Source organism: Artibeus jamaicensis, unplaced genomic scaffold (assembly GCF_021234435.1).
Source record: "Artibeus jamaicensis isolate MK-2021 breed Jamaican fruit bat unplaced genomic scaffold, CSHL_Jam_final scaffold_847, whole genome shotgun sequence".
NCBI classification, from domain to species: Eukaryota; Metazoa; Chordata; class Mammalia; order Chiroptera; family Phyllostomidae; genus Artibeus; species Artibeus jamaicensis.
Window position 1 is genome coordinate 18,178,892 of NW_026522057.1, and position 27,185 is coordinate 18,206,076.

Here is a 27,185-nt window from a genome sequence, read left to right on the forward strand (position 1 = left end):
GAGGCTCTTCCCTCCGGCCAAATGGGGCTGGGGGGCTACGAAGGAAGACAAGGAAACAGCCCACCCAGCGGAACAGGGGTCACACAGAGACATGTCAAATGGGATTCCCCTTGAGACGGAAATGAGGGACTCTGGGTTTTGTAGGGAGCAGGGGAGGGGAAGGCAATGAGCACGGCCCGGCCCTGGTGGAGTGACAGTTCTGCTGTGACTGCTGCCTGGTTGCTCAGGGCCGGTCTGTGCAAATGCCCACCAGCTGCAGTCTCCATACTTACTGTGAAATGTGTGCAGGTGGATGGAGAGCCCGTTGGCTTGTCGGAAGCCCTTGCCACAGTCCCTGCAGACGTATGGCTTGTCCCCGGTGTGGGTCCGCACGTGGCGGGACAGCTCGATGGACTGGGCAAACACCGCATCACAGTACTGACACGCGTACATCTTTCCTGGAAACATACAAGAACATATTAGAGCCAGCACTAACCCTTTATGGCATTCCTAAAGGAAAGTCACATTCTAAAGCATGTACCGGGGAAATATAATCTGCGACATGAGGGTACAACGTTGGGCAGTTGGCAATACCCTGGGCGAGAGGTCTGAGCCACCCCATCAGATGATGCCTCACAAACACGGCTGACGGGACAGAGACGGTGTCAGTGCGGTCTCCCTGCCCTGAGGGACGAGGCAGAGTTCCCATCACACAAGATCATCCATCTTTGAACCAGGCCATCACAGGTATGAAAGCTCATTCCGCTGCCAGGAAACAGATGTACATCCTGTGCCCAGAAACACCCAAGTCTGAGCCCCTTGAAACAGGTTCGGCACAAAAATGCGACAGCACATAAAGGCGAGAGACGTGGATTCAGAGAAGAGTTAAAGCCGTCTCTCAACGACCTGCTATAGTCACTACAGATCACTTGGCTCCTCTATTTTCTCCTTCACATGGTAAGAACATAATTACCAGACTGCCAAAGACTGTTATAAAATACAGGTAAAGAGCAAGTAGAGAACTAGCATTTGTTAAAAACGCTAGACCAGCTATACCTTCAATCACCCTTATAGGCCAACAGAGAAGGAAAATCAGTGGGGTGAGGGTCCGGACCCCCCAAATCCTAGGCCTACTCACACTACAGCAATCAAGCTCATTTTCATTTTTCCACATTGGGCTTTGAAGTAAGTTTCTGTTACAAAAAAAGGGTGTCTTAAGCCACAAATTTGAGTCACTGAGAAGTCTCAGATCCAGACTCTTCTTTGCCCCAACTTTCTAGACAACCTTGTCTCAGAGCTGCGGATCCCCTCTGCACACTGACAGCACCCGCACCCCCATCTCCAGCCCCCAGCTTTCCCCGGAACGCCGGACCTCTGCACCCCGACTGCTCATCACTCTCCGCCTGTCTGGAAGTCTAACAGGCACCTCGGATTCGTAATGTCTAAAACAAAGCTCCTGATTCTCTACCCACCCCCAACACGCCCATGTCCCCCACTTCAGTAAATGGGAGCGCCATTTACTCGGTTGCTTATATCAAAAATTCCACAGCCATCCTTGGTCCCTCTCCTTCCCACACATCCCTCATCCAAGCCATCATTAGTCCTACTACTTCCATGTTTAACAATACTTCCCCAAACCTGAACCTTTCACACCTCTCTGCTCCCAACGCAACTCCAGCTGACAGCTTTAAAACCTCACACTGGATATGGCAATGACTCCTGCCTCCCTGTTAATACTCTGCTCTTGCCCTATTACAGTTTACTGTCCAGCATTATGTCTAAAAGACGTAAGTCAGATTCTATCACTCTTTGGCTCAAAACTCTCCTAAGGACTGCTGTGGTAGACAGCACGATGCCCCAAAGATGTCATATCCCAACCCTGAAAACTTGTGAAGGTTGTCAGCTTACATGGCAAATGGGACTCTGTAGATGTGAAAATTAGGGATCTTGAGACGGGAAGATTGCCTTGGATTGGACACGCAGGCCCCGAGCAGTCACCAGGGTCCTTGCAGGATGGAGGAAGGAGAGTCAGGGAGGAGGCATAATGGCAGAAGCAGAAGCTGGAGTAATGCGGCCATGGGCCAAGGCGCGTGGGCAGCCTTTACGGGCTGGGAAAGGCAGGGAGCGAAGGCAGGCAGAGCCTCCAGGAGGAACGCGCTCGGCCCAAACTTTAGTCTTGTTAAGACCATTTTGGACTTTTAACCTCCAAAGTAGCAAGATGACATATTTGTGTTGTTTTAAGCCACAGCTTATGATACACAGTTCACATCAAACCCAAGTCCTTACCTTGGCTTGTAAGACCTGCAAGGCCCGGCCTCTGGCGACCCTCTGATCTCATCTCCCAACATGCACTCCTGCACCTCGCTCTGGCCCCTTCTAGCTTCTCTGGCTCTCTCTCACGCAGCTCCCGCTCTCTCCCACTTGGCATGTTTTTCTCCTGGAGCTTCCCCAGGTTCCATTTCCACTTCATGCAGGTTTCTACTCAAATCTTAGCTCTCAGAAGCCTTTTCTGAAGATACAAATAGTGCCCCACCCCAACCCTGTCGTGCTCTTGCTGGTTACCCCACCCTATTTTTCTTTGTAGCAAATACCACTGTCTGCATTTATGTTGCACAGTTGTCCACGGTCTACTTTACCCATTGGGATGTCGGCTCCATGAGAGCAGCGTGTGTATAATGACATGCTATCCCCAGTGCCTGCCGTAGGCCTCAAGAAATTCATTTACTCAGTAAATATTACTGAGGGTCTACTATTGCCCAGGACTATTCTGCATTCCACAGATACAGCAGTTTAAAAAAAGTCTAACAGTTGTGCCCTCATAGAGCTTTCATTCTAACGGGGGGAGACTAACTGTAAACAGATCCCCGAAGCAGGTAACGCAGCATAAGATGCGCACGATGGGAGAACCAGGGCAGGGGGCCTGGGCCAGGCCGCCGAGACTCCGCGCAAGGCGCCAGCAGAAAGTGGGGTGACAGCCTCTGCATACAGGATACAGTTTAGCTTCAAAAGGACCCCTGGGGCTGTGTCCTGAGAGCTCCGTCCAGGGAAAGGGCAAGGGAAGGTGAACAGCTGGGAGGCCACAACAGTCCAGGGAGACAAGGCAGCATTATCGCTCACACGTGGATGCTCTGAGCTGCACACAGAACCCTCGGGACGGCTGCTCCCCACCGATTGGACTGGAAGCCCCTCCTGCTGCCTTCCCAGTATTGCTGCGCACGACACCACTGGTGACGCTGCCTATCACCGTCCTACACTAGACACACTCCACGCCACCAGCTCTGTGAGCACAGGACCAGCCCAGTCACCAGCACCATCACTGCCCGACCCACAGGTGCTCAGCCGAGGTCTGTCTCAAGCTTAAAGGCCGCTGTCAAGCCCCAGGAATTCCTAGCTCTATGTAGATTCTGCAACTATAAAGTTGTAAGCCCCCGTTAGCCAGCCTCCCTTCAGAAACTCTCACGGTATCTGACATGCCCGTGCACATACGTGCTCCTGGTCCTCTGTGAGCCTAGATCGTACATTGTGTTTTGCTTTTACTCTCCTAGAGATACATACCACGCCTACTTCCGCGTGCATTTTTAGGCAGCTCACGCAAAGTCTGCAGGAGAAATGAAGACATCCCCGCGCCTCACCTTCTGAGTGCTTCTTCTTGGTGTGGTAGGCTAGGGCCGAGGCCTGCGTGAAGGTCATGAGGCAGTGCTTGCACATGAACGGGCGGTCCCCCGTGTGAAGGCGGAGGTGGTTCTTCAGTGTGGAGTTGGCCGCAAACTTGGCCCCGCACTCTTCACAGGAGAAAGGCTTTTCGTCAAAGTGCTCGGTCAGTTTGTGGTACTGCATGCCTAGGGAGGCCATGCGGGAGAGAAGCTAGCAGTCGGGGTCACGAAGCTGCACCACGTCCCGCCCCAGGACACACCCTGACAGCACTGCCTCTGGGCGGGCACCACCCACGTCGGCCTCCCACAGCCATGCTGCTCATCACGTGTCCCTGCTGCCCGCTGCCCGCCACCCAGATCTCCAAAGTCACCTCGGCCTCACTCACGGTTTAATCAGGTGTGACGTGTCCTAGGTGTATCTTTCCTCTCTCTCTCTCTTAAATAGGACCCAGTCACCCAGAAAGAGTGAAACAAAACTCACTTTTATGTTTCATTAGTTTTACCCAGCACCTGGGGCAAGGGAAAACAACCCTGACTGCACGTCCCGTGATTTCCGGAACTCTCGTTATTTTCAAGAGACAAGTGATGCAGAAAAGCCAGACCATCAGGTGTGAAACAGCTGGTTGTTGTCACAAATGACGACAGGCACGAGGTGCTGAGTGCCAACTCTACTGCAGGCACCACACCACGTATCTGGCTCTATCATCTCAAATCATCGTTAACAATCTAAGCGGTACGTGGCATCCGGGTGCCTGTCGGTGGGGAACTTAAAGTTCAGAGAACTGCCTGTCACGCTCGTGCTCTTCCCAAACCGCCGCCTGACCCGAAGGAGCCCGCTCATTCCCCAAGGTGCCCACCGTGCACACCGAGAAGCGGCGCTGGAATCCCAACCACGGCACTCAGAAGCCCCGCCTCGCTCACTCCACACTCGGGAAGGTACCTGAGGCATGAGCAAACTCTCTTCCGCAGAGGTCACACGTCACCGGAAGCCTCTTCTTCTTCTTCTTGGGGACGTCAGGCTCTCCGCCTGCACCGTGAGCCTCCAGCTGATGCTTCTCCAGCTCCCGCTTCGAGTCCTTGGTCTCGCTGCACTCCTTACACTGCACCTGTTTGCTCTTGGCCGCCCGGCAGCGCTTCATGTGCACCTTCAGGCGGCAGTAGAAGTGGAAGCTTTTGTCACAGGCCTTGCAGATGAAGCTCTTCTTGGCAGAGTCTGGGGAGGAAGAAGTGCCTTTCTCCTGCTGTTCCGCCAAGGAACCAGTCTCTCCTTGGTCGTTCTGTTTCCCGGACTGGCAGTCTTCTTCACCTGGCTCAGCTGCCTGTTCATCTGCTTTGTCATTAGTTTCAAGGTGAAATTTATTACTCACCTTCCACGTTTCCTCCCCTCCATTTTCCTGAGTAAGGAAACCTGCATGGGAGAGAAAGCACATGGCCCTGGGAGTTCTCTAAGTTTCTACTTTGCTTTCTAACGTTTCTTCTTAGAGGAGAATGCAGACTACTCGAGACCCTCAGAAAATGCTGGAGTAAGATCTCTGTCACCTTTACTTGATTAACACAAACAGTGTCATTTTATATCTATGTCTATGACTTTCCTAAGTATTGAGAGCACGTGAAATAACTAAGGCAGCTAGGCATGAACTCTCACATGAACTGCCGCCTCTTCTCCCTAGTGAGGAAGCGGCCCGGGGGCCCGCCAGGACCCGCACCCCGCCCGCTGCTCACCAGCGCTTGCCAGCTCCTGCACGACAGGCTGCAGACCTGGGCAGGACCTGCGGGCGCTGCAGAGGAGCTGACACAGTTCCCAGGCTGAGGCGGACTTCCCCATGGCTCTGCTCGGCGCTGCTCTCGCGGATGCTCTGGGGCTGGCTGGCTCGGAGGAAACGCCCAGCATCTACATGAACACGAGAACACGAGACAGAGATTTGTGGTTAACAGCAGGTTTTCGGCATGGTTTTCAACTCTAAAAAAATAAAAGCTAAGTTCAGGCAGGCACTGCCCCATCCGTACCAAGTTTACATGGCTGGTGATAAATGTAGTGGAGAGCCCTGTTTTCCAAAGAACAGGGAAATCAACAAAATAAAAAAAAGAGGCACATGGAAAGACACATGTGCAAATACAAAGAAGGTGCAAGCGAGGAAGCATTAAGCATTTTCAATGAAAAATTCCCTCCTAGCAACCAAGAATCTCCCAAAGAACTTTCCTAGATCTTAATGTTAAAGCTTAGAAAACCGTAGGATTTTGTTGTTGGTGTTTCTGCCTTGAAGATCAAAATAATTTTTCATAATATATAATTGTCTCAATGTCTGGAAGTAATTTTGCATGATCAGTAGCTTCACATTTTTAGATACTCAGATGCACCCTTTTCAACATCATTTTCTTTCATAAAGAAACTCAGCTTTTTAAAGAAAGGGCCTTTAAAGAGGCCAAGAACATTATTTCAAAGCCACCCTCTCTCAGAATGTTAGCGCTATCGGCAGAAAGACTCGGTACATGGAGAAAAGAAAGCAAACCCATCCACAGATGGCCAAATGGAATTTTCATTCTGGAAGGTATTTTACTCCTGCTCTTTTCAAGTCTATCTAAATAAACCTGAAGTCCCTGGAGGGAGGCATGAGACTAATTAGTGAGGCTAAAACTGATCAACGGCAGAAGCCCATCTCTGCAGTGCAGGTGTCCTGGAAGAGAGTCCAACAGCTGAGTCTTTCCTCGGATCCCACAGGAATGTGCGCCACCTTCTTCCCATCTGAGAGTCAGACTGAGGTGGGGCCGTCACCTGTGTGGGCCATTAGAAACCAGTCCTTTGGCCCTGGCTGACGTGGCTCAGTGGACTTGAGCAACCGACTGAGCATCAAAGGGTCACCAGTTTGATTCCCAGTCAGGGCACATACCCGGGTTGTGGGCCAGGTCCCCAGTGGGGGGTGCATGAGAGGCAACCACACACTGATGTCTCTCTCCCTCTCTTTCTCCCTCCCCTCTCTAAAAATAAATAAATAAAGTCTTAAAAAAGAAAGAAACCAGCCCTTCTGTACACCTCCCACGCCTGCGTGGACAAAAAGGCGCTACAGGTGGAGCTGGGGTTTCGCTTTATGCTCCTTTACGATTCCTCCCCGTGCAGGACACACAGGACCCTGGACTGGACGTCCACGAGTTCTCCCCAGGCCCCACCTAGTTTTTCTGGGATGCGGCCACACTGTGAGAAGCCTTACGGAAGAGGAGTTGGCACTGTTTGTTACCCCATATGGGCAAAAGCTTTGTTCTATCTATGTTTATCTTGGCTCTTTCTAGAAGCCAAAATGGAGCATGTAATAAGACCATTTTACTTTCCTTCTTCTAAAAGAAGTTGCTTCTGAAAACATGTTATTTAGAGAACAGTATTATGGTTCCCTTTGAGTTCACAGAGATGCAGACGAATGGAATAAATCTAGGTTTAAATCACATGAAGCTGGTTTATACTCTGGCTTCACCTGTGACCAGTGGAGCATCCTAGACAAGTAACTGAGCCCCGGGAGCCTCGGTCCCCTTGTCTGTGAAATGCAGACGACAGCATCCTCGTCCCACTTCGTTGGGAGGGTCAAGGAGCAGACGTGCTGTGCACGCGGAGGGCAGGCGGCAGCGGGCTCCTCCCGCGGGAGGGGCGGCCCGGGCATTAACTCTGACCAACCCCCGCCAGGGTGTGTTTTTACCCCCCCCACACCTCCTTCACCGTCTCCGCCAGGCGCTCCTCCTCGGAGGTAAAGCCCCCGTCTTCCCGCCTGTGCTGGACGGCCTCCAGGATCAATCTGTGATGCCTCAGGATGATTTCGAGGGCAGCACTTTCCGGGGTGGTCACTGAAAGAAAGCGAGTGGAAAACCCATTAGTAAAAGTAGGAGCACCGTTCTCGGCTCTGGGCATTCTCTTCACCTTTTCTCAACTCAACTCTTCACGATGAGGACGCACTGCACCTGTCTGCTGCCTGGGGCTGGGAGCAAGGAAAACGCACACAGCACCGCACTCGGAGTACAGTTACTATACAAGCTCGGAATACTCGCTGCACATTTTATCAAAAAAGGGTGACATCCAGATCAAAATCACTAGTCCCTGCTCCTAATGGTAGAGACGTGGAAGATTAGCGTAAGAGAGTTCTTTCTATCTTCCGAAGGAACTCACAATACCCTCCAGTGGGAACAAAGGCACGACCGGGGTCGGGAACCCACCTGCCCGGAAGAATGCGTCGGCACCAGGCTCCCTTCGTATTTCCTCCATGAGCCGGCTCAGCGGGCAGGTCTTTGTCTCCTGGACCATCATCAGCAGCTGCCACACGGCTGTTGCAGAGAGAGCCTGCTTTTCCAGAACTGCCGACATCAGAGAAGTGAAACCACCCGAACCAGAGTCACGTTTCACAAGCTTCTCCATGACCTTCAAGATGCAGCACAAACATACGTGTCAGGGGCTTTTCAGCCACTGGCCCAGCCACCAGGCCACAAGTCTGAGCACTGGGTCTCTGGGAACGGACTCCTGGGGGCGGGGGAGGGGGGGCGTTTCTTAGCATCCTCCACCTCTCTCAACCTGAGACTCTCTTATATAACTAAGCCCTTCATTCCTCCCATTGCTTGCCTTTCCCTACTGCTGCAGAAATTACAGCTACCTACTGTCACGCAACCTCACGAACTGAGTCACTTCTACTCCTCCATGGACGCCTGAGCATTTCTCAACATAGCTGTGTATATATTCATATAAGATATAAACATGTTTTAAAAGTATATATATATATATATATATATATATATATATATTCACCTTTTCTCCTCTCTCATTTCACTCCCGCCCCATCCCCCACCCTGCTCCCTCTCTTACCTCTCTTTCTCCAGGGGCTAAACTCTTCACGTGTGGGATCATTTTTAGTAACACCTGGTTGTCTGTGAAAATCTCAGAGAGGTTTTCGTGGTACCGCCTCAGCAGCTCAGTCCCGTAATCATCAGGGCTCGCCTGGACTGTAAAGACATTAGCAGAACAATAATAATGCCCGACAGAACACCCCTTCCTCAAGGGCTTCTGCTACAGAAGTGCAGGGGAGTAACGAACGGGAGGGAGAGGGAGAGCAGCGTGGGAGCTGTCTCCTTGGGAGAGCAAGAGCGGCTCCCGGCCTGGGGAGCCTCACACCACACACGTGTGCTCAGGGCTCCTTTGATCTGCACATGATTACTCGGTGCTTCGGGGGCACAAGACCACAGAACCTTTGAAAGTTAGTGCCCAGTAGCAGAAGCTAGCGATTGCTCAACAGGGTGGGGAGGTAATGAGAAGGCTGCACTTGTAGGAGATTCAGATGTACAGATTCTGGGGGTTGGTCATCATGGCTGAGGTGAAGGGTCCCTGTGCTGGTCCAGAAAACCAGCAGGTATACGTCGCGACTGTGCAAGTGAAACCCTTTGAGCCAGTCTGCTAGATCCTCTCTTAAGAGGTCAGATTTATTAGAAAGTAAAGAAAAATCGACACCATCAGGCATCTCCCATAGTTTTGCAGATATTTAAAATTTTATTTTCCTCTTTGGCCCAATAACTCTGCTCCTGAGCATCTAATGTTGAGAAATGTTTTGAAGAAAAAAAAAATGTGGTCTATGTATTGAGGTATTTGTCCCTATGCAACCTGTGGTGATGGCGATGGTAATGATGATGATGAAGATACTAACAACTAACATTTACTGAGCACCCACCACGTGCTACCCAACACCAGGCACTGTGTTGAATGTTTTGCATATGTAGTCTCATGGTAGCCACAAAAATGAACATGACAGGTGCCTGCTTCTCTTTATTTCACAGAGGAGAGAACAAGGTTCACTTAGGACACTTGTTCAAGGTCACACGGCTACAAAATGAGTCAGGATGCAGAGCCAGGCGGCGCTGACCGTCTTCATCACTACGCCACCTGGGAACCAGAGAACATCCTCATGATGGGGGCGCAGAGCCTTCAGAACAGGAGTGTAGGGAGGTTTTTTTGTAATGGGGAAGAACATCTGTTACACTGTTAAATGGGAAAAATGATGAAATGATAAATATGATAGAGTATCTCAACACTGTACTGTGACAGACAAAATATGTCAATGTGTGAATATTGACACGATCAGGTAGTAGGTTTTGGTTTTCTTCTTTATTTTTAAAACTGTTCAAGTCTGCCTAAATATACATTTCTTTTATAAGCTAGAAAAAAAAGTCTCTCATCTCCCAAATACGCTTTTTCTGAGAACCATCTAGTTTCAAATGCCCTAAGTTAGGGGAGAATTGGCTGGAGTTGTTGTTTTTCTAGGAATGGAACTGAGACTCGCTGCCCCAAACTGAGTGGGTGTGAGGGACAGCTGGAACCAAGCAGCACTCAAGTGGGAATGGGGAAATCAAGATTTGCAAGGGGGGGGGGGGGTTTGCTCACATTTGTCAATATAACATGTCAAAATTGTGAGCCTCGTGAGCCCGCCTGGCTCTGCAGGCATTCACAGGTGACACAGGACAGTCCTGAGAAAGCCAAATTCAACAAACCCTGCCCCACTGGAATGTGATGAGGGAGCTTAACAGAAAAGAGTCGTTCTCAGGTCTCAGGTCTTTACTCTGGAAACACTGGAATCACTGTTTTGTGACAGGTGGTCCCTGTTTTGCAATGGCATTTCTTAACATAATCTTGCTGCCCAGCATGGAGCTAAAAGGGTGTTTTAAGCTATAATTTTCTGCGGGAGTGGTTCCAACCCGGAGAGCCAACAATTAACTAATACCTGTGGTGTTCGGCAAAGTGGCTAGTTTCTGCAAATTCTCCAGCAGAAGGGCCAAGTTCGGGAACATCATCTTCACAGCCTGGAGCAGTTTTACCAAACTCTCAGCAGTCAGGCTCCTCTCCTTAGACATTCTGTTCAACAAATTTTCTATTGTCTCCTTGGGTGTTCCGCCCTCACAGCAATTCAGAATCACCTGCGGTGGCAAGTAATCAACCAGACACCAGTTACTGGCAATTGCAAACGTATCTGACACACCACTGGAAAACCCAGCAGGACGGTTTTACAAGATGCTCTGTCTCCACGTCCTCCCTCTGCTGGTCTCTAGCGTTTTTTCATCATTTCTTCCTTACTCTGTTTCAGTAAAAATCCGAAACATTCTCCAAACAAACAGCTCTATGAAAACTGATCTTCCCCAATTGCACGGCTGTGTATATTCTTTGCCTCCATGAGTTCGCACTCTGAAAATAGTCTGAGACCAGGCCTGTACGGCAGAGCAAGTAGCTTACATCTGACCTGATTCTTTAGACTGAGTTTGCTCAGACACTAGGATTGAGAAACAGATTGGCAATTAATTAATACAACTAGAGTGTTTTTCAATTTCTGTTCAGTAAAGTATAGGTTGCAATTTCAAAGCAATTCTATTATTTTACTTCCTTTTATTTGTACAGCAATCTGAATACCCAGATAATTTATATATTGTTTGTGCTTCCAAAATAACAGGTTTAAAGTACATTTCTGGGTCACTTTTCTTGCAGATTCTTTACTGTCTATCCTTCCTGTTCTCAATGGCCATATATGTCAGCTCTAGGCGTCACCCCCCAGTACCACTCCATGCTCCTCCTGGGTGTGAGAAGGGTGTTCTGAGTCAAGAACGCATGGGGCTCAAGCAAAAGGGTGAAAAACCAAATGTGTGACAGCTATTTTGCAGGTATTTTCCTGTTACAATAGAACTGTTTCCTAAAGGGTTACAACTCAATCTGCATGACTTGGCTCTTATGAAACTGACAATGCAGGGGACTGTGTCAATACACATAATCTACAGATTCACAGTAACTGAACTTCGAGACATCCTTTGGGACACTACTGGCTCTTGGCAGAAACAGTCAGGGGGACCGGTCATGACAGCATGCCAGGGGATGCTACTACCAAGTTAACTCCCATTTTAAAAGAATGAATTGTGCGATAAGACCAAATCGGTTTTATATATATGAAAGGAAAATCTGTATTATATATATGAAAGGAACGTATATATTATAAATCAAGTTGTCATACTCCTTGTCAGTACGGAACATAGTCAGCCTCTTTATGGTCTAATATGTATTAGATTTCTCCTAAATGAACCATAATTTAAAATGTAAGAGCTTGTATCTAAAAACCATACTGATTTCAGTGCTATCTCCTCGTTCCTAAGCAATAACCTGACACGTAATGAGGCAGCCAGTTCCTGTTAAGAGCAGGAATGGGTTTTATAGCCAGACAGGTCTCGTTTGAATCCCAGTTCCACAATGTATGGCCTCTGTGATCTTGGGAGAGATATTTAATTCTTTGAACCCCATTTTCCTCATCTGCAAAAGAAGGTAACTGTACCATCTCTGATAGAGTTCTTACAAGGTTTCCGTAAAATGGAGCTGCTATTTGTGGAGCCTAGCAGAACGCCCAGGTCACAGGAGACTGTGAGTAAAGGACCGGGGTCACTGACGTCACGGGGAAGCAGGGTACATGGTGGTTAAGAGAATGCGCTCCATTTGGAAGCCAGGGTTCCAGTGCTGGCCACACACAGCAGTGTCTCTGGGTGAGTTGCTGAACCTTCCTAAACGTCTATTCTTTGCCTTTAAAATTGGGGTGATACCCATGACCTCATCAAGTTGCTGTGAGGGTAGAACTTACAAGCTTCAAATGGCCTATGCACACTTCCTGGCACACAGGGGGCACTAAGTAAATGGCAGCTATGGTAATTGCTATTTTTGTATGTTTCCAATCCTGAAGACCTTCCTGTTTACCATTTCTTACAGCAGCCAAAGTATCTGGAGATAAGAGCCATGGTGCCTGTGATCAGCGCTGCTCCATAACTGGGAAAGGGTCGGGAGGCCCGAATGCATGTGCCTCGATGTCACGACACTGCGGCTATGCGACCAGCATTCACGTCTATACTCCTGCTTCACTGTTCTACTTCAATTTTCGTGAGAAGAAGTAGTTTAATGAGGCCCTGGTGGAACCCCAATCCTAAGAAGTGTTTTTTTGTGTGTGATTTATAGCTAATTTAAGTTCTTCTGCATCAGCCCTTTCTGTCAAGTTAACTGAAAGAGACAAGAAAATGACAGTGTGGTCCGTCTTGCTGCAGAGAATGAGGCTGAGTCTGGGCTCTACCTATAAATGCTGTTTTACCAAGATAATGAAACAGTTCAAAGGACGCATTCAATCCAGCTCATAAGGAAAAGGTCTGAATGAGTAATCGATCGAAATCACTAAGGGAATCAGGTGCTTCTAGATCTACAGGCAACTAACTTACTTTAACTGAGTGACTGAAATTGCACTTAACATGAAGTCCAAGGATAAAACGGGGGTTAACCTTACTCTTATTTTGTGCATTACCTTTCTCTAAGAAGTTCAAAGGAGTTAAAGGTTGAAAATAAAATTAATTTTCAAAATACAATTTTTGAAAGATTTATTTATATTTAGAGGGGAGGGGAAGGAGAGCGGGAGAGAAATATTAATGTATGGTTGTCTCTCGTGCATCCTCTGCTGGGAACTGGCCTGCAACCCAGGCATGTGCCCTGACTGGGAATGGAACCTCGATCCTTTGGTTCGCAGGCCCACACTCAATCCACTGAGCTACACCAGCCAAGGCTCAAAATACAATTTTGAGATTAAAGATCATTCCCATCTTACATGGAAAAAAGCAATACAAGATTACTGAGAAAAAGAATATCAAGAACCCAGTCTCACTCCTAACCCAGTGCTTAGCCTGACACCGGCAGCTTCCACCCATCTTCTCCCCTGAACATGTAGGCTGCTGCCCAAAGTTTTAGAACGGATGCCACAGAAGTTCTCCTATTCCTTCCTTCCAGATACACAACTATGTTTTAGCACCAAGCTGAAATCAATAGCACCAACAAATACAGTTATCTAGTTGACTTGAAAAGTCATGCCAGCAGTTTTACGAAGATTTTAGTAGCTAGCTGGTGGGAGAGTGAACTAGTGTAACTTTCCTGAAGGGCAATCTGGCAACATGTATCAAGCAAGCACTTGGAAAATTTTATACTCTTTATTTGGATATCCCACGTCTTAACCATTACTCTAAGGAAGTAATTTCATTAGTTTGCAAAGACTGTGTGCCGGGACGCTCTCTGCAGCATCACTCCCAACAGCAAGACACCGGGAACAAATGCCCAGCAACGAAGAACCAATGAGTGATGGTATGTCCACTAGACAACACAACACAGCTACCAAAGTCCATGCTGTAAGTACGGAAGTGCATTCACGATATATTAAGTTTAAAAAGTTAAAGAACCGTATGGTAATCCCATCCCAGGGATGATTCAAATAAGAAAAAGTGGGAGCACATGCTCGAAAATGTTAGCAGTGATCACCTCTGAGCAACCATCTCTGAATGTTGAGATGGTGGAATATTTTAATTTTTTCCTGTTTGTTTTCCCAATTTTCCATAGATGAATAGTATAGCTGTAAAGAGGGAGAGTGACATAATAATTACAAACATACCCATCTACTTCAGTTCTCAGGACAGCGGTTTTATAATAAAACTCTTTGGAACAGAGCGGGAATATGCACCCATCCACCCACCTCACCATTGTGAGGCCCTACAACCACCACGTGCGAGGCTCTCAGCAAGCTGCTGCCAGGACAAGGAAGCACGAGTCAAGGGCCCGAACCTCGAGGTGCTTACTGTGCAGCACATACAACAATACTGCAAGATGAAAAGTCCTATGTGTCACAAAAAATGTTCTTTAAAAAGTGCTATACAAATTCAGAAGGGCGGGAGAGACACTCGACAGTCAGTTACCCTTTTCTCGGTGCCGGTCAGGAATTCCTCCTTGGCTGTTTCCAGGAACTCCATAATAGGTCTCAGCTGTGTCACACACTGGATCAGGTCCTCTTTGTGCTCCAGCAACAGAGCGGACAAGGTCCTTCCCTCCTCTGTGCTCCCTGGGGGAGAAAGAGCTGGAGAAGCATAAGAGGAGAGAGTCGATTTGAAGGAAACGACAGCATGGTTTGTCAAGAGAGATCTAACAGAATTGTAAAGTGATTCTTGGCCTATTTTGAGGACACAAATGCACTCTCTCTCTTTTCAGAGAGGAAAATACTTTATTATTCTGTTTAAATTGTATGAAAGGAAAAATGGCTCGCTTATCTGTTGAAACACAAAGCTGCAGAGCCAGCCAGAGGTTAACTTCTGGTTGGCAAGGCCACCGCTTTGTGCCAAACACACATAAGAGGAAACTTCAGCCTTTAAAAGTGCTGTCAGCGAACCAGCTCGCCCTGGGCTCGAAACACTGGTTTGGGCGTGTGGCTTTCTGAAGGGCAGAAGCACACTGGTGGCATTCTCCAACTTCAAGGTGTCAGACAGTTTAGTTAACTAGGGGATAGAAATGGAGACTCAGATTTAGCTTGTATATATTTAACTCGCAGCTTCCGGAATTACATGCACAGTGCATGTGAAAATCACTTAACAATAACTAAGCCACTGAAGAATTGAATCGCTGGAGCAAACTTCAGAGCATCTGCTGGGGACAGAACTCGGTGACTCGGGTGGATGGGTGTGCTCCTACCTTTCGGCCGCACCACGTCCCCATCTTCCGGCTTTCTGCCTAACAGCGCTGCCTTTACGGCAGGGTTGGAATCTTGGTACCGCTGCAAAAGGGACACGACGGACTGAACATTGAGGCTCTCATCTCTCACTTTGTCCAGGATTCTCTGGAATGCTAAACGTCCTTCTTCACCCGTAAGACATCCCATTATGGTCTGTGGAACACAAGTACCCAGAAAGAGAGATCAGCCCGACACAAGAACCCCACACCCCTTGAATTTGTCAAGTAAGGTCCTTGGCAATCTGATTTGACTTTCTGGTGACATCTGGCATTGCCACTGTGTCTGTGTGACGACTGTCCTTTAACTGCATCGTACTGAGGCACTATGAGTAAGCGCTTCCTGACCACTCCTTTCCTGCCTCGCTCATTGGTTCTGCTTCCAAATCCATAACCAGAAGCAATACCCAAGACTGCTCTCAACTCCTTGTTTTTTCTCTCTTTATTCTCTCCCTTTTGAAAAGCTCTCAACTATTGCTTTGGTGTAGCTAACCCTGGAAAGACCTCTCTGATACCGAGCTCTGCGTTGGCATCAAGGCCCGCACAGTTTCTGCTGGATATGCCTTATCCCCACCTCGGCACCACGTGTCTGGACCCGAACTCACCGCGCCGGCCCTGCTAAACCCCAAGTCCCAGAAACGTCAGCAACTCCAGTGACGGAAGAAATAAATCGCCTTCCCTTTCTTTGGTCTGACAGAGCACCTCTCCCACACACACGGGAGGAAAGCTAACTGGAAGGTGGGGTTACCACTTCCACTTTAGCAATAATGAATTTATTTGAAAACAATCTGGTAACGAAAACTTAATTTCATGTGTACAGTTTAAGGTACACAGCCCTTACATTTCTACTTGGCAAAACAACAACCTACCTTTGATGATTTTTTATTGTTGATTCTATGAAAGAAACCAGTTTTCTCACGAGAGTCTTTAAAGAGCAAAATAAGAGTTTCCTACCCCCACCAACTCAACACACAATAGGATCTCATCAATATCTACACTTGCAAAATTAAGCTAGTCAGTTATAAATTCTGGTAGTAATTATATGTTTTAAAATTTTTGTTTGTAGAGACTTTGTCTTTTTCCCCTCGTCCCAAATAAACAGGAATTATAAATGAGGTAGACTCTGCATTCTACGTTTTGCTTTAGCTAGTTTCGGGATTGCAGGATGACTGTGTAAAGCTCAATTAAACCTTTTTTTTTAAAGGTCCCTATGTTTTTTGGTCATCTCCTAAGTAAACGTAGATAAAACACAGTTTAGTCATCCACATTTTTACTGGAGTAAGTAACTACCATGAACTCACCTCTATTTTAAAAATAACAAATGAGATAAAGACACCAACTGAATGCTTATTCCCCTTTAATCACACTTATCCAACCCCCACCCTCCGGTTAGCTGGCCCACAATCCTTTAGAATGGCACTGAGAGCCGCAGGAACCAGGGCAGGCAGCCTCTCCATGGCCCCCAACATTCCTGCCCCCGGGCACTCCTGCCTTTAGGCTGAACCTAACAGCAAGGAAGATGATATGGCAAGGAAAACTGGACGCCACTCCCACGATTAGGTCCCTGTGACTCCGGTCTTGCCTCTGTGTGCACTGCGTCTGTCTCTGCCCTGGACGTGTACAGAGTGGCCAAGAGTCAGTGAGTGAACTTGGAAGTGGCTCTTCTGAAGCCTGCCGAAAGTCACGTGAGTGAGCTTAGAAAGACTCTGTCCCGGCTGAGCCTTGAGGTCTGCAGCCCTGGCTGACACCTTGAGGGCTGGCCTATGAGACCCTGAGCCAGGGACTCAGCTAAGCTAGGCCTGGACTCCTGGCCCACAGAAAGCATGAGGTAATAGAGGTTTATTTTTTTAAGCTGCTAAACTTTAATTTGTTATACAGTAATGCCACGTCCACTGCCGCGTCCACTGTTGGATCCCTCTCTCCGTGACAAGGTCCTGAGAGGGGGAGTAAGACTTCAAGGAAGCAGTTTCCAACTTGGTGGACGTGGCATGGAAGGCCCTGCAATACCTATTGTGATTGTGCTTGCTTTGGGGATCATGACCCTTTTCTGCTTTAATCATTATGAATACCCTTGCAGTGATTCAGATAGTGTGCCTAGACCTTTCCCGGCTCAATGAACAGAATAATGATATCATACTAGAAACGTCAGGGAATATAGGTACAAAGAAACAACCAGAACAATCTAAGAATTCAAACTTAATCAATAACAGATCATTGGAAAAACACCCAAGATAAGTTAGAAAACTCTAGGAAATCAGGAGATGATCTCACTGCTTTCTTAGAGGGAATCAAAGTACAAAACATGTCTATAAAAGAACTCCTAGAGAAACTTAAAAGAAGTACCCTTGAAAGCCCCCTGCAACATAGGAATAGCCCCTCCTTTACCTTGAATAAGAATATATATCAACTAGACAGGCAAAAAAATAACAAAAGCTGGCTAGTTATTACAAACTAAACAGTTATTAAAGAGTTAGAATTTATAATACACAGAAAAACATTTTAGACAAAAAAAGGTAGATAGCTAAGTTAGACATCACAAGAGCCTTATAATAAATCTCCTATTTTCTCTACTCAATCTAGCGTATCCTTTTGCCCTATGACAAATTCTGAGAAACTTTAACATACAATAAGATACTTCTAATTGTCTGATTAATAGCTCTCCTGGTTAAAATAATCTTTGTTTATTATAACTAAATCTATGGGAACTTTCGTACTTTTACTGATTACCTTTGTATTAATTTTTTCTGCTTAAATGATCATTTTATACTGCAAATGTTAATCACTACCTAAAATGAAAATATAAAAACCTGCTTGTACTTGCAATAAACGGAACAGAGCTTCACTGTCCTTTGAGGCGTGTTGTCGTCTGTTACCTAGCGCCGACACCTACCCTCACCTGTGGGACCCCTTGACCCGCTGCGGCTGGACCGCGGCACAGTAACTGATAACAAATACAGGCTCACTCATTGCTAATGTCCTTATTAAACATGTCTCTTTCCCTTGCTTCCTTTCTTCAAGGCATCATAACTGATATAGCTATCCCATCCCACACTTGGCCAGCTTTGTTCACCCGAAGCTCTCCGAATATCCCAAATCCACCTTTCTCAGCATCCAATTTGTCTAGCATCATCATCTGAGCCACTGGGAAAGAGAAGCTTTCATCAATGGTGGCATCTGATGTGCTTCTCATTATCCTCTCTGCTGTTTCCTCCTCTGCAGAGCTACTCAGCAGTGAAATTAAAACATTTGTTAACTTCCTCGCTCAGCAGTGCCGCTAGGCCGACCATCTGGGGAGGGAGGCAGGGTGTGCTGCTGAAGGGGCCGGAAGTCAGTGGTCTGGACGGCCCTGCTCTCCGCTCTCTCCTCCAGAGCCTCCGGGAGGCCTGCACCGGAGCCAGCAGCCGTGACTGCCACCCCCCCACCAGCCTCACCTGCCCCACAGCTCCTCGGTGGAGTGAGCTCTTTCCGAACCCCAGCGTGTATCTGCCTAAACAGAACGGCGTCACGTGCTGCCACAGGCTGCCTTTCACTGACTGCTCCCGTAATGGAGCCCGAGGACGTGAACCGGAACAGAGCTCTGTTCTTTAGCCACACATTTGGAACTCCTTTGATTCTAGAGTTAAAGGCACTTCAGTAAATTCATACCAATTCATAGTCACATGTGTCAGCAAAGCCTTTTATCTGAGTAAAATATTTAAAGATGGGACAGTTTCCTTTCCCTCTATTAGATGTGAAAAACATTTAATCTTCCCTTTATGCTCAGGTCTTCTCATGGACTTCACTTGATTCCCAGCTGTTTGCACACTGCCTCCAGGTCTGGATGGGCACACTCCAGTCCTCCTTGCTCACACTCCCCTAAAAGCTACCAGCAACAAGGACACAGACCATCGCAGCCTGGCGCCACCCCAGACACTGTGCGTACCTGCTGTTGACTTTACCCCCACGTCAGCTCTGGGAGGCCTTACTACAACTGGTTAAATGGGAGTTGGAGGGGTGAAGGAACCTGTCGACGTCACAGGGCGAGCAAGCAGAGTAGCCCGGAAGGAACACTGCACTCACTCCATCAACCTGGCACCCTTTTTACCCAGTTCCATCCCCCAGATTTTGAGCGTAACCAAATCCATTCACACTGGATCCTGTTGGGCTGACTAGAATCAACATCACTTTGAACACTGAGTAGTAGTACCTAGACAGCATGCAGCATTCCTCTGGGTCTCAATGATTAGTAGACACTGGTACATAGTAGGTGCTTAATAAATGTCTAACTGGGACTTCGCCAAGATGGAGGCATAGGTGGATGTGCCGTGCCTTCTCACAGAACCAAGTTTAGAGACAACTAAATACTAGCAACAGAAAACACAGCCAGAACACAGAAAATTGAACTTTTTGGAAGTCCGTTAACAACAAATTCTTCAGCCTGACTGGTAGGGGGCGAAACCAGCGGCTGGTGAAGCGGGGTTGCACAGGAGGACTCGGTCAGACGGACTCAGGCGCGGAATCCAGACGCGCGGAATCCAGACGCACGGAATCCGGACGCACGGAATCCGGGCGCAGGGTTGGACCTAGTGAGCGACCCAGCGAGCGACCAGGTGAGTGACTGCGGGGGAGACAGCGGGGGAGCGGGGCTGCGTGTTGACTGTGGTCTCGCATTTGTGCGTGGGCGGACAGGCAAGGGAGTGGGCGGTTGGACCGGGCCCGGCGGGTCCCCGCAGTGGGCGGCAGTGGAGGGCGCCGCCATTTCCCTGCTCTGACCCCACCTCCACATACAGCATCATAATCCAGCGACTCTGAGTGGCCCGGCCCAGGGGAGCCACCTAAGGCGCTGATCCTCACCCAGCTGTGAGAAACAGCAGAGAGGGTCGCCATTTCCCCGCTCTGACCACGCCCCCACATACAGCGTCACAACCCAGCTACCTGGGAGTCCAAGGCGCCGCTTCTCACACTTAAAGGATGCGAACAGACCAAAAATGTCGCAAGAAGATCGCAAAGCCCCAGAGCCCATAGATCTAAGCGATGAAGAAATAGCAAAACTCTCAGACGCACAGTTTAAAACACTGGTCATCAGGATCCTCACAGAACTGGTTGATTATACCAACAAATTAGACAAATATATGAAGGCGAAACTAATTGAAATGAATGGAATTGCACAGGACACCAATAGCAATGAAAAGGAAACTGGGACTCAAATCAATGGAGTGGACCAGAAGAAAGCAAATAATGGCCAAACAGAAAAGAGTCAAGAAGCAAGAATTCAAAGAAATGAGAAGAGTCTTAGGAACCTCCAGGACATCTTTAAACGCTGCAACATCCGAATTATAGGGGTACCAGAAGGGGGACAGGCACAGCCACCAGTGGAAAACTTATTTGAACAAATAATAAAGGAGAATTTCCCCAATCTGGCAAAGGAAATAGACTTCCAGGAAATCCAGGAAGCTCAGAGAGTACCAAAGAAGTTGGACCCAAGAAGGAACACACCAAGGCACATCATCATTACATTAGCCAAGATTAAAATGAAGGAGAGAATCCTTGAAGCAGCAAGAGCTAAGGGGACAGTCACCTACAAAGGAGTCCCCATCAGACTGTCAGCAGATTTCTCAAAAGAGACCTTCCAGGCAAGAAGGGGCTGGAAAGAGGTATTCCAAGTCATGAAATCCAAAGACCTACAACCAAGATTGCTCTATCCAGCAAAACTTTCATTTAGAATGGAAGGACAGATAAGGTGCTTCTCAGATAAGATCAAATTCAAGGAGTTCATCATCACCAAGCCCTTATTATATGAAATGTTAAAGGGACTTATCTAAGAAAAAGAAGCTAAAGAAACATGAACAGTGAAAGGACAACAAACTCACAGTTATTAACAACCACACCTAAAACAAAAGCAAACTAAAAGGACAGCTAGGTCAGGAGTGGAAACATAGAAATGAAGATCTCAAGAAGGGTTAGCAACAGGGGAGTGGGAGGAGGAGAAGGGGGGAGAAGGTACAGAAAATAAGTAGCATAGACAGTAGATAGAAAATAGATGGGGGGGCAAGAATAGCATGGGAAATATAGAATCTAAAGGACTTGAGACACATGGTCATAAACTAAAGGGGGGGTAATGGTGGGGATGGGGAGTAGGGTGGAGGGGAATGAAAGGGGGAATAGAACAACTGTAACAGCATAATCAATAAAAAATTTAAAAAAAAAGAAGGAAATAGGGAAGAAGAATAAAATAAATAAATAAATAAATAAATAAATGTCTAACTGAATGGAATCCCCTTGCCATAAAACCCCCGGGCCTTCTATTTACGCAGTGTATCTTAGACTTGATAATTAGCACACAGGAGGTTTGGGAAAACAACTCATTTCATCCACTATAGACGTGCAAAATGAATCTCAGTCACTCACTGCTCAAGGGGGCCAGCCCAGCCCGTCAGTGCCTCAGTCTACAGACCTCCAACGTGCACTTCTGACAGACCTCCAAAGTTCACGTGGAAGACAAGACTTGTTTGCCTTTGAAACAAAGTTGAAGAAGGAAAAAATGCTACTGCCTCTTCAGCTTGGCAGTCTTTCTAGAACTTTAGGTGGCAGTGGATCAAACAGCAAGGAAGTCAGTAGTAGAAAAAGTTATCACTTTATTCTAGTGAAAGACTCACTTTGCTATATACACAATTAATTAAAAGCAGGGATATGGCTAGAATAAAGAGGACGATTAAAAGTTCTAGTGTAAAAGCTGGAAAAAGTCCGAGTTTGCCTTTGAACAGAGATTTTACTAAGCTCAAACAGAAAGCCTCCTGGGTCAGGACCGGCTTTTCCTAGTGGGCAGGGCCTAATACGCTGAGACGGGCAGGCAGGGGCCATGGCCCCACCCCAGCACCCAGGAGACCCCTCAGTAATCAGTTTCGGTTTCACAGGGTTCAAGCAGCCCAGCCTCTTCCAACGCTGCCGTAATCACTACCCGGGGAATGGCTTTTCCGCCTTTCATCCTTCCCCAGGAAACAAAGCAGCCAGGCCCCTGGTTCCTGGTGCGCTCCCTGCCTCGGCGCAGACCAGCTGCACGCCCGCTGCCTGTTTTTCAGAAGAAGGACAGGCTGGTCCATGTCAACCAGAACACCACCCACAAGCCCTAAATCAAGTCTCAGAATTACACATCTAAGGACAGATTATTTTTCATGTTAAGCTCTCTCAAGTTATGACGATTAACCAAATCACCACCACTGCCAACAACAAAAAATACTCAAAGTTCTTTGGGAACTAAAAATAGGAGGGGGAACACAAAAAACCCGGAATTATCTTCTGGAGGGCGGGCCCCCTGTACCCACTACAGGCTCCCCTGCTGGGTGAGTGTTCCAGGGACCTGTCTGTACCAGTGCACCAACTGGTGGCATCGCGAGAGGCTGCATTCAGCTTCCATGAGTATTTTTTGAAGACTCAATGCCTTTGCCCATTTCATGACGGGTGATTTACGAGCTAACCTGCCCACACCGTGCTGAGTGTTCAGCACTTTTCGACCCAAAACAGCATGACCCCCTGTGCCCCACCCTCCCTACTCACCCAATCTCATCCCAAGTGACTTTTTTTTGTTTCCCCAGATGAAAAAAGTCCTCAAAGGGAAACATTTTGCTGATGTGGAAGAGGTGAAACAAAAAATGGCAGAAGCATTAAAAGGCATCAAAATCAACGAGTTTAAAAACTGTTTAGCGCAGTAGAAAAAATGTCTCCATAGGAGAGTACTTTGAAGGCAACTGAAGTTGAAACAGGTAAGAATACACAATTTTTAATAAATAAATTCTGTTTTGGGGGTCCCCCCATACAGTTTATCCAGCTCTACTAGCCTCTTGACCTTGACCAACTTCATCTCTGTAAGCCTTCATGTCCCGGTCTATAAAATGGGAATGTTACCCCCTACATGGTAGAATCGCTGTGAAATGAAGTTTATATAAAACTCCTACTAAATGCCAGGCACAGAGAAGGAGCTCAGGAGGTGGTGACTACTACTGTCTGTTATGCATTAACACAGCATTTTAGACTTAAGTTGACCTTGAAACCCCCTTTTCAACTAATGCCTGTTAATACCCTAGTGCCACGGTCATCTACTCCCACACATGAGCTGGTGTGCTGTTACTTTAGGCATAATTTGCAAGTCATGTCTTCAAATAGGTTCCATCACCGCCCTGGAAGCAGCTTCCTGAACTGCAGGTGAGGTGTCTTGTACAAAGCCATCAGTCTCGAGAACAACTGTTCAGTGTATCTAAAACTCACCAGGTGTGCTTGTTAAAATGCACACCTCTAGTTCCGCTTTCAGAGACTCTGATTCTTAGGCTGTGACAGAACTTGGAAACCCCCATCTTTAACAAGTTCCCTGCGGGCTGCTGGTTTTCATCTCTCTAAGCCACACTCTGTGAAGCACTGCCGGTAAATTAACAGCTTATGGAACTCTCAAAGGTCTGACGGTGGATGTCACAGTGTCTCTGCTGACATTTCTCAAACTTTTGAGGGGTCACTGAAAATCCACTTCCCCCAAGTGTTACTATTTGCCTACCCCTTGATTTGGCAAATATTTACGGAGCAACAGGCATGCGCCAGACAGTGAGCTGGTTGCCAGGAAAAGGTAAGACCGGCTCCCTATCCTCCCCGAATGCCCAGCAGTGAAGGGATCCTGTAGTAACACAGAAGCCACCGAACTACAGGAATCACCACGAGACTTCAGCGTTCAGTGTATTTGAGAACCATTCTGCATCATTCTACATTTCAGCCACAGTTGTACAGTTGTTTCGTGGGCTTTGCCCGTTGTTGCTCTTCTGCTTACAGTTCACTGTATGTCAATCACACCTCATTATTGAATTGAAAGCTGTTTAAGAGCAAGTCCAAAGAGAGAGACGTGCAGGGCCGAAGTACAAAGCAGTACCTCCCTCCCTCTCTATTTATATAGCTTAATTTAATCTTACATTCAAGTATCTTTTTCCTTTCTCTCTCTGTTGTGGGAAGGTTTATTACGGACTACAACCATCAGTTTTAAACTCTGCCACCACGTAGTTTGTAGAACTCTTCCTCTGACCTCTAAAACTGGGAGAAATAACAGAAGCCTGCAATGATCGCCAACAGTGACCCAGTGTTCTTTTGAAGTACTATTAATGTTACCGCCAGCAAAGGATTAGGACAATAATGGGGAGGGAAAAATGTTAAATGAATCCGTGTCTGCACATATTTCTGAGTACCTGTTATGTGCCACATACTTTTAGGTACCAGTGTTAGGGAAAAAATGCTAAGACTCAGTTCAAGTTAAGTACAGAGGTGTCACGGTAACTTCAGTGTGGCTGATCTCAGGAATGGCGTTGCTCTCTGTATCCAAACTTAAGCAGAAAGGAAGTCTTAAGGAAGAAAACAGAGAGGTGTGCCTGATGGATTGAACAGTTAAGAGAACATCCACATACAAAAATATAAAACTGTAATGTCTTCCAGCATAACTGGCACAAAGAACACCAAGATTTACAGCTTGAAATTCCCCTATGAGAGTCAACAGGGTTGGTCTAGTCTTATAAAATAGCTTATCTCTCAAGAAAACAATTTACAACCAATGGTTATATTAACTAGGTTAAAATAAATACTTGACTTTGACTCTGTTTTTTTAAAAGTAATTTGCTATATATATCAGGAATACATTTAAGTATTAGAAGGCATTTATTAGATTAATAGTAACTGACAAAAACTAAATGCCTACAGCAATATGGGTGACCTCCCGACACTGCCCCACCAATCAGGGGAGAAAGCCTGTGGGGGTGCAACAGGGGAGGAACGGTGTCCTCTCACTCTGCATTGGGAGAAAGGGGGGCCAGGGGAGTCCCAGAGTGGCCCCGGAGTCAGTCCTGCAGGGTCACAAGGAGTTATGCAGTGAGGGGGCCTCCAGGTGCGGGCGCGTCTCACCGTAACGTTGAAGAGAGAGAGAGACAGCTAGAAAACAGGGTCTGAAAACCATCTGGCAGCTTTCTGTTAGTTAATTCTTAAGCATTTATACATACATGATAGAGCACATCATTTTTACCTTGTTAGGAGGCAGTATTAACTCAATTTGTAAGAAAACAGCTCAAAGTCAATGCTTAGGTTTGAATTCTTGCTCAGAGTCTTACTAGCTCTGCGACCTTGGCCAAGTTATGCTACTTCTTTGAGACAGTTTTCACATCCATAAAACAAAGCTAAAAAATAGTAAAACAGTATCCACCTCATTTAATCCCTGTGAGGATTAAACGAGATAGCACGTGTTCTAAACACAGCCCTGTTCAACATTTAATAAGCATTCACTGACTGTTTTGACGTCTGAAAATGGCCACTGTAGTCCCAAACGTTGGATGCAATTTGTTATGTGAGTTTACCTTACGCCCTTTGTGCCATCAAAACTGGTTGTAAGCTGGAATTCACCTGGTAATCAAAACAGAATTTCATTTTGAAAGTATCTTGCAAGACTTCTGTAAGCCTTTAGTACTTTTGCAAGACTGCCCTTTACAGCATACATGTAAAATAAAATAGTTTGAAAATACTGAGACTGTGGGTGATTTTGCATTGTCCTGTTTCTGCCCCGTCTGGGAAGCAGATCCGGTGCCCTGAGAACACTGAGCTAGCAAATAAAACTGATGGTACCTACCTCCTTCTGTACACCTTTAATTTCTGAACACTCCTCTAGTTTTGTTAAAACATCCTGGGTAACCAAGAGTGCATCTGAGAAGATACTTTCATTTTCTAGAAGAAAATTCAGCTGGTATTTCCTCTCTTCCTCTGAATGTAAAATAAAACAAAATTAACAAATCAGCGATTCATTACTTGAAATGACTTTAAAAAGTTTAAGTCACCTGACAACCACTAAGTCACAGACTGTGTGTGTAACCGACACCTAGCACATCAGCTCTGAGTGGCAGAAAAGAGGACTCCGACGCCCTTCTCCATGCGTCCTCTCCCTGGTTAAAGCCACGGCAAGGTTATCAGAAACGGCACAATGTTATTTCAACACTGCTCTTCTGCTCTGCAGTTCAGCTTCAGGCTTCCAACACACAAAAAGGCGTTTTTAAACAAAGAATGCTCCAGTAGGAGCCACACATTGGACTTTGGTACCCTATCTAAGAGCAGCCTTTGGTAGATTTATCAATGAAACGAACCATTCATGAAGATCACGGACTCCAGTAACTGATGACAGGAGGACAGACCACAAAACGGCCCTTACATGAGCATTACCTGGCTCTGCACCGGCCGCCTTTGCCTCCCCAAAGGCTTGTGCGACAGGGGAGGGAGAACTCACTGCAGCGGTATGAGGAGGTTCCCCTGGGGCGTCTGCACCACCTTGCACCTCCTGGGCAGGGGGAGGATCCACACTCATCTCTTGTGCGTCCACGTGGATGGCTTCCTGGGTCCCGACTTTCCCAGAACCCTCTGGGGAAGAGTGAAGCTCTCCCGCCCCCTGGGAGGAAAGGATTTTTACTTCCGGCTTCTCCGGCCCCTCCTTGAGTGACTCAGAGGGTGGTGCAGAGACATCCCTCACCACCTGACCCTGCACGGAGCAGTTCACCAGGCTGGTCAGGAGAGTCTTGCAACTGACAGCCACGTCGAACATCTGGAGGCTGTCGGCTAAGGAGATGATCTTGGAGAAGTTGTGTTTGCCCACGGGCAGCCTGCCGGTGTATACCATCTCCAACAGCAGGGCGAACTCCTCAGGGCTCACCACAGACGCGTCGATGGAGATGGTGTCGGTGTTGTCCAGCAGGGTTTTGAACAGGAGGCTGGCGGCGGCCAGGACGAGTTTGTGGGCCCGGAAGTAAATGGTGCCGATGGAAATGGTGCAGTCACAGAACTGCTGCTCCTTGCACAGCGTGTAGAGCTGCTGCAGCAGCTGCCGGCTGTAGTTGGGGAGCTCCATCACGCCAGCTCTGCCCCAGGACTTCTCTTCTCTCTTTCCAGAACCTGCTCTGAGGATCAGCACTAGATCCTAGACAAACCCAAAAAGGCCGTGTGAATACTCCACAAGAGGC

The 27,185-nt window shown here is 47.3% G+C and overlaps 1 protein-coding gene across 6 annotated transcripts in view; it reads right to left on the bottom strand.

The window, feature by feature from the left end:
- ZBTB40 (zinc finger and BTB domain containing 40) overlaps positions 1-27,185 on the bottom strand; it is a 73,544-nt gene that overhangs the window by 16,688 nt on the left and 29,671 nt on the right. For 5 of the 6 annotated variants that reach the window (XR_008390670.1, XR_008390669.1, XM_053660320.1 and 2 more), the window contains 12 exons: positions 26,395-27,142; positions 25,811-25,941; positions 15,157-15,349; positions 14,391-14,548; positions 10,370-10,562; positions 8,467-8,603; positions 7,827-8,028; positions 7,327-7,460; positions 5,355-5,523; positions 4,573-5,040; positions 3,612-3,818; positions 273-437 (listed from right to left, as the gene is read on the bottom strand). Coding sequence is in view for 4 of the 6 variants with exons in the window: in XM_053660320.1 (XP_053516295.1) it covers positions 273-437; positions 3,612-3,818; positions 4,573-5,040; positions 5,355-5,523; positions 7,327-7,460; positions 7,827-8,028; positions 8,467-8,603; positions 10,370-10,562; positions 14,391-14,548; positions 15,157-15,349; positions 25,811-25,941; positions 26,395-27,073 (2,836 nt within the window). In the remaining 2 variants the exon portion in view is untranslated. The remainder of the gene's footprint in view (positions 1-272; positions 438-3,611; positions 3,819-4,572; positions 5,041-5,354; positions 5,524-7,326; positions 7,461-7,826; positions 8,029-8,466; positions 8,604-10,369; positions 10,563-14,390; positions 14,549-15,156; positions 15,350-25,810; positions 25,942-26,394; positions 27,143-27,185) is intronic. The other variant, XM_053660321.1, reaches the window with a different exon arrangement.